The 7,711-nt window shown below is 35.1% G+C and overlaps 2 protein-coding genes across 2 annotated transcripts in view; both read right to left on the bottom strand.

Annotated features, from left to right (window-relative positions):
* The window catches only part of LOC120086442 (SWI/SNF complex subunit SWI3B), a 5,145-nt gene extending 4,804 nt beyond the window's left edge, over positions 1–341 (bottom strand). Inside the window, 2 exon segments of the mRNA XM_039043092.1 lie at positions 1–180; positions 183–341. The exon segment at positions 1–180 is cut by the window's left edge and continues 73 nt beyond it. Of these exon segments, the coding sequence (XP_038899020.1) occupies positions 1–180; positions 183–326 (324 nt within the window). The 5' untranslated portion in view covers positions 327–341.
* Positions 342–4,411: 4,070 nt separating this feature from the next.
* On the bottom strand, positions 4,412–7,711 carry LOC120087265 (cinnamoyl-CoA reductase 1-like). The gene is made up of 6 exons (XM_039044207.1): positions 7,543–7,711; positions 6,353–6,522; positions 5,600–5,785; positions 5,333–5,495; positions 4,833–5,022; positions 4,412–4,747 (listed from the first exon to the last, which is right to left on the bottom strand). The coding sequence occupies exons 1-6, from the start codon at positions 7,676–7,678 to the stop codon at positions 4,612–4,614; spliced, it is 981 nt and encodes a 326-aa protein (XP_038900135.1). The 5' UTR covers positions 7,679–7,711; the 3' UTR covers positions 4,412–4,611.

Raw genomic sequence — 7,711 nt, 5'->3', positions numbered from 1 at the left:
AGGAGTCTCGATTTTAAGGGGAGGAGTCACGAGAGCGGGGGAGGGCGAAGGCGCAGATTGTTTAGCAGAAGTATCCGGGGAAGGATCTTGGACCGGTGAATTAGCCGCCATGGATGTAACAATTAACAAGCTTTCCGAAGCTGAGGAAGGAAATAAGGGAGAAAGGAAGCTCCGGGGACCCGATCGGAATAACAAAATTAACCGTCGCTTAGCTCAGGCGAGGCGAGAAGCGATAAATCGGAGCAGTGCACGCGAGAAGGAGCCCAAATATATGGAACTGGGCTGGGCTTTGCTTCCTTCCAGTCCTCCAACTCGAAGGCTTCCATCGAGTCCTACACTCTCCCCCAATTATTTTTATTTCAGTTACTTTGGTTTAATTTTTCAGTATTTAATTTTAGAAATTTTTACGTTAAAAATCATTTTAGGTTCTACGTTTCAAAAATGTCTTTAAATTTGAATTTTTCGATAAATATTTTTAATATTATTTTTAGACAATTTTATTTTTTATTATTATTTTTATTTCTCATTTTCATATATATTTCCCTATTTTCAAAACTTTGGAAAAAGAAATTACATTTATTATAGAGAAGATTTATTTAATATGATTTTTGTGTTCATATTTTCAAATGGAGAGAAAATACATTTATTTGGTTAGATTTTTTCCTTTATTTAATTTAATTGGAGAGAGAAAATATTTTTTCTATTTTCGTTGGTTTCATTTTTTTTTTTTTTTTTTGCATATTCATAGTTATTTAAAATATATTTAAAACATTTTGTTATATATTTGAAAATATTCTAATCAATATATAAAATATACCACGGTATATAAATTCAATGTTTGACATAAATCATCATATAATGTATTTATTATGATTTTTTCTCTTTTTAGAGATAAAATGCATTTGATATTTTTTTTCCATTTTCATTTGTAGAGAGAAAATGACATTTAATATGGTTTTATTTTTCATGTTGATTTTTGTTATTATATGAAATATTTCATTTTTTGTTCACTTGTACATGTGATATATTCCGTTGTTTATTTGTAACCATTCTAAATATATATATATAATATATTGGTAAATATATTTGATATCTACTCGAATACTCACGGTTATTTTTAAATATACCTTAGAACATAAATTTTATAACATATATACAAGTGTGTATATATCATGTATCTTAAACTAAAAGTAGTCAAAAATCAACAAAATATATCTACCATGGTATAGAAATCACAGATGGACTTGATGTTCAATATAGAACATATATTATAAGTATATATGTCACAAAACAAGAAATCTAAATATAAAAATCATCATCGTTTATATAAAATAAACGATTATACATATCACAATATATATATTATCATCGTGTATATTAAACCCCCACCATCGATCGGATCTTGCCTAGCTCCCTCGACTGGATTTGCCCAAGTTCGCGTGCAAATCTTCGGAAGTTTTGTCACGTCATCTCACGTCGTCTGTTTACTCGAGCCCACACCACCGTCGATTGGATCTACCCAAGTGTGACGCCCCAAAGTTTTTTTTTTTAAAAAAAAAAAAAAAAAAAAAGAGAGAAAGAATAAGAAAAAGAAAAGGAAAGTTCTGCCTGATTCTACGGTTCGGGGTAAGTTTCAGTTCCCTTTTGGTAGCTCATTGTCTTTTGAGGTTTTTGGGCCTATTTTGATTGGTTCAGGAATGTGCGAGCGTGAAGGACGTTCTGAGTGGAGTAAGGTCTCATTTTTTAGACAGTGTGGTATCCTGAGGTAAGTGGTTTACTGCTGGTTGCCCTAGGATGTTGTTAAGCCTGAGAAATTTTTATGTCAAATGTGAAACTGTGATGAAATATGTTATAGGTATTTATGCTGAATTTGAAGTATTCATACTATGGATGAAGTTGGACATAAGGGTTAAGGGGATACTGTGATAAGGTGCATGAGTAAACTGGGGATAGTGGGCTAATGTTGAAGCATGAATATAATGTGTTAAGGCTGATGTCATGTATGAGTTATGAGTAGACTGTGAAACAGTTGATTGAAGTATGGGTAACGGCGTTAAAGTTTGATGCTGAGTCATGACCTTGATTGCATGCTTATGTTTGATTATGTACTGGATGTTTGTAAGCTTATGTCCATATGAGTTTTTAGTGATTGTTAGTGTACCATTGGGCCATGCACATCGCATGTGTGAGCCTTCAGGCCCACATCCTATGCTTATGTACGATGTTCTTTTGGGATCACCACTTGTTATTTATGTCGTGACCTTTGTGTCACTATTTATGAAAGTGTGTCTTCAGGTTCGCCCCTTATGCTTATGCCTATACCTATGCTTATGTTTATGATGTCTTTGTGCATTTTGGGTCCAATGGATAGACTAATAGATCACTGAGACTGAGTATACACCCTTTTCTTTCCCTATTTTTTAGATAAGAGTAATGACAACTGGTGCATGACAAAAAGAGATCCGTGACCTGGCCATTAGGACGATTCACTGCTTCCGCATATAGTATTATATTTTGAAATCTGGTTAGGAGTTAGGCGTCTTTCACTTTCATGCAAAATATATCAATTTTTTATTTGACTATTTAATTTCATTCATTTGTTTTTAGTAGGCTTTAGGGGTACCCCGAATAGTAAATTATTTTATTTTATTTTACTTTAGTTTATTTATTATATTTAATTATGTTTTCACATCTTTGCTCGTTTGACCATTATTAAATAAAATATTGGCTCTTTAATTTGATGATTTAAAAGAAATTGTACAATTAAGCCTATGCATGCATGAAGTGGCCATCCTAGAATGTAGTAGGAAACTAGGGTCATTACACCAAGTTTGCGTCGGATTTGCTCGCACCTGGTGCCGGAAGCTCCGCCTCGTCTCACGTCGTCCGTTTGCAACCATGTTGTCCTCTGCGCATGCCCGTGTCGAAGATTCTCTCTCCACATGTTGTCGTCTACCACCTGCAATTCACATCACCAGAAGGAGAAAAGAGAGTGAGAGAGAAGGAGGAAGAAATGGGTGTGGATTATGGGGAGATAATATATGAAATATATTATTGGGAGAGAATACATGCATGGGAGAGATAAATAAATAAATAAATTTATTTATTTGTTTATTTATCTCTCCCATATATATATAGCGTAAGTGAGGGTTAAATTGTAAATAGCCACTAATATTAATGAAAATAAGATCCATAGGTCTTTTGTAAAAAATGAAAATTTCAAAACATTAACATAATATTTGTCTATTTTTTAGATCTTTTATGTAGAATTCACTTAATTTTAAAAATAAGTAACTTTAGAAAAAATTTTAAGCATTCAACAACCGTTCAAAATAATTTTTGAAATATTTTTAACATAAACCCTTTCTATCAAAAGCATAAAAATTATTTTTTTAAAAAAAATATTTTTTTTCTCAAACCATTCAAAACATCTTGAAAATTGTTCAACTTGATACCAATTTCAAAAGTGTCCTTAAAACTTTCAAAATAAAAAATCTTTGCTGTTAAAATTTTGTATCAAAAAATAAAAATTGCTTCCATATATAATCTGATACTCCTCTCTTTTGAGGACAATTAGTAGGGATGGAAACGATTTGGTTCGATTCGTTGTATTAGGTTCATTTTTTAACAATGGTTATTTTGGTTGAAAAATTTTACAACCCGAACAATTGGGTTGGGTCTAAAAAGTCTTTCAACCCAACCCATAATTTGAGAAAATCGAGAAGAAGCCAGCAAAATGATGACCAGGTGTGAGTTTTTTAGTCTTTCTCCATTTTTTTTTCCATATATGCAGTTATTTTGTCATTGTACTACATATTATATTATTTTAGGTTTGAATTCATTTATCCAACTAGCCAAAAAAAAAAAAAAGAAAAAGGTTGGCTTCAATAAAGATACATAGACGCATGGGTTGAACTTAGCTTCGTTTTATTATATTCAATTTTGTTGCCTTTGAAACGTGAAATAAAACTGCTAACAATTTGACCCGTCAGAGGTATTCATAATTTGCATTTTGTGGCTTTCTCATTTTTCGTCTTGGTGTCCAATTGCATTTTGAACATTCAAAGTTTTTGTAACCTCTTTGGCTTTGATCCTTTATCCTGAATGAAGGTTTGAATTTTATTGGATAAAGAATAAGAACGAAAGAGGAAAAAAATATACATATATATATATTAACTTATCTTAAACTACACGAGCATAATTGAGATTTGAAACCTACAATTTATAATATATGTAGTATTATTTTACTAGTCGTGGATTTGTTCTGCGTTTTGACAAAAATGTTAACAAAATGGTTGTTTTGAAACAAATTAATTAAAATTTGAAGAAAAAATTTGAAAGTTCAAGCAAACTGACTCTAAAATATAATTTAGACTGTTTATAAAATCCTGAAGCAAGGGCAAGGAAACCGAAAGCTTTGACACACGGCTAAATCGTTGGTTTATAAACAGCTGAATACTAAGAACATCGAATACACAGCTCGTATTTTAGGTTTCGGGTGTTTCAGTTCAGTAACAAGCAACAACAAAGTAAAAACAGAGACAAAGATGGTAATAAACAATAAATAGCGCAGCCATGAGCGACGAGGCCGAAAGAGAGAAATTGACGATTTCACTCCAACATGCCGCCGTCTTTGAAACTCTGGACAGCATCCACAAGCGTCTCCTCCAATGCCCGATACTTCCAACCCAATCTTTGCAGCTTCTCCGAGCTCAGACTTATCGACTCTGCCTTCCATTCACTCAACCTGCCAGTGCCATACCCGTTTTTGTTATAGAACCACATTTAGTTTTTAATTCACATAACAAACCGTACTTCTTTCACAAGCTTACTTCTTTGGATAGCTATAATCAGGGTACTTCCTCTTCAATGCATCCACCAGCTCTCTTGTCTCAATTGTATGTGCGGTACAGATGTACCTTCCTTCTGCCTCCCCCTTCTCGTATAAAAGAACTAGCGCCTCTGCTACGTCTCGTACATCTACTAACATCCGTGGCCTGTTTTCCATAGACTCGCATCCTTCTGCAAAAAACCCTTCTATTATAAAGAGTATAAACTAGGTTGTTGCACAATCACAATTCTTCCTACACTTCATTGCAACCATCAAGTTTGTATTATCATACTACATTGCAGATAATGCCTACTTGTGATAATGCACCAGAACTGGCACTGCCGAAGAATCTTTTTCCCTTTAATTTTACATCTTGGCCAGCCACATACACCTCGCCCCACAATTTGTAAAATTTTCTTTGCTTGAAGACAACTTATTGAAATAAAGATGTGATATCAAATGCATATTGAGCTCAAATACGCATGTCTCACAAATTAGTACCTTTCAGAATGTTGAGAAGAACCAAGCTGCTGGCATTGACTGTTGGCTGCAGAATCGGCCCAATGACGAGGCTAGGACAAATAGTCACAACATCAAGCCCACGTTTTCTCCCAAACTCCAAGGCTTCACTTTCAGCTTTTGTTTTTGCCAGAAAATACCAGTTCTGGTACAATTTTGAGGAACAATGATGAATATAGATAGCCATATGAAATCATAGTATAACCTACACACCCAACGTTTCATAAACGTGCTTCTCTGTTTAAGTACCTTAGTAGCTCCACAGTGCTCCGTATCAGACCAACAACTTTCATCCATTACTCGACCTTGAGGCCAACTGGGGTTGAAAAACACTGCAGCGACTGAGGATACTACCACTACTCGCTTAACTTTTGCTTCGACACAAGCTTCAAGCACATTATGTGTGCCCTTTACAGCAGGTTCAATCACTTCTGTCTGAGAGTAATATGAACGGAAGCATGAGACAAAGAGCACAGCACTCTATAAACAACATATCTGGAGTGAGTTGTCCAAATAAATCTTGATGGTCTGTCTCACCTTAGCTTCTGTATCCCTTAACTATCGTTTTTTTTCTTTTGTAAGAAAAAGAAATTGAACTGTGATGTTCAATTTCCAGCAGTTTTCCTCTTTAGCTAATTTTGATATTTTATTCCAGTTCATAACAGGGTCGTAATCAAGATGAAAGAAAAAGTTCATACTTCAGAATTTAAAGGGGCAATAGGGCCATTTGCACGCCTTCTAGTGGTGTTTAGACTGTTGAGAAGACTGCTATTTCCCAGTTTCTTGATGGACTCTTGCTGAAGATTTTTTTTATTTTTTAAAGAACTTATCCTTTATGATTCTAGTAAAGAAGAAAAAGATGTTTCCTATCCAAATTTATTTCTTTTAAGAACTTTTCCTTCATGAACCACTACGGATTGATTGCTCCTAGTCTCCTAGATGTATATATTATTGAGGAAAAGAAGAAGAAGAAGAAGAAGACTCATGATGAGGCATTTATACCTCGGGGTTTGATGAAGTTGTGGAAGGAACTGGACTGGCAACATGGAAAACTCCGTCGCATCCTACAATCGCAGAACGCAGAGACTCGTAGTCCAGTAAATCTGCCTTAAACAGTTCCAAATTCTCGGTCCCTTTCACAACTTTTCTCAAGTGATCATACTTAGCGTCGCCTGCACAATATTATAAAAAATCTCATTCAAGCAAGCAAATAAAGTTCTACTTATATAGCCTGAGGAAAAACCTTCAGTTAAAGAGACAGCTCTTTCAATCAATACCATGCATCAGACTACTACTTTCACTTGATTCTTGAATTGACTCTGGCACTCACGTTGACCTCTTTCAAATATATTAGTCATCTAGCTAATCAAAATGACTGGCATTCTTCGTTTTCCTCACATTACATAATTGCAAACCTAGTTACTACTTACTAGTTAATATCAATAGATGAAAAGGAATAATAACGCCCCCTTTTCCCTTGGCTTCCATCCCCATATTTCTCGTTAATGCAAAGCAGTCCACAGGAAAACCCTTCACCCAAAGTAAACTCCATAATGAAGTCCACAAGTTCATCAATCCAAAAATGACAACAGCAAAGGGCTCAGCTCACTGTTAGTGGAAATTAACAATTTCCATGGTCTAAGCCCATTTATGATCTCATCAAGAAGTGTACTTGTAAATCAACGAAGAAACCTTCGTCCATGCTACCTAAACCTCTAGAAGAACTCCAAAATCGAATGTCTCTAAGAACACCCTCATAACTCAAAAATTATAAGCCTATTTGACTTTGTAAGTGCTGCTTAAAATGCTTTTACCAAATAGGCCTAAGTCATGTTACTCCTCTACCAATTAGTGTCGAAGTAGCCAGAATAGAGCAGGGGCCAACAAGTTCCAAAAATGTTCTCACATCAGATGCATGGGTTGGCTTAATTTACAGAGAACTTGCTGGAGGGCCACATCCTTGTGAGACATTACAGACAAAATGGGAAAAAATGTAAATGGCATAACAAAGAAATATTGTGGGATTGATGAAGGCAAACAAGCATTCGATTAAGCAGATGAAAGTAGGAGATTCTAAAAATATGGATTGAATGCATTTCGAAACAGATGAGGCGAAGGATATAGTTCAAAACGTGAATCCAGAACCAGAAGGCAATAAAAGCGAATGGAAAGAAGAAAAGGAGAGCAATTACTGGGCTCCCTGACAGTTCCATGGACAATATAATCCCTGGATAGCAGAAGCTTGACGACCCACGAACCAATAAACCCTCCAGCCCCTGTAACACAAACTTTCCCCTTCATCGCCACCGTCGCCATTGCCCACAACATCCACTTCCAGACCAATCCGGCTTCCTCAATTAC

The sequence above is a fragment of the Benincasa hispida genome, chromosome 9 (assembly GCF_009727055.1).
Source record: "Benincasa hispida cultivar B227 chromosome 9, ASM972705v1, whole genome shotgun sequence".
NCBI lineage: Eukaryota > Viridiplantae > Streptophyta > Magnoliopsida > Cucurbitales > Cucurbitaceae > Benincasa > Benincasa hispida.
The sequence above is the reverse complement of the archived record's forward strand: the minus strand, read 5'-3'. Positions and strand labels throughout refer to the sequence as shown.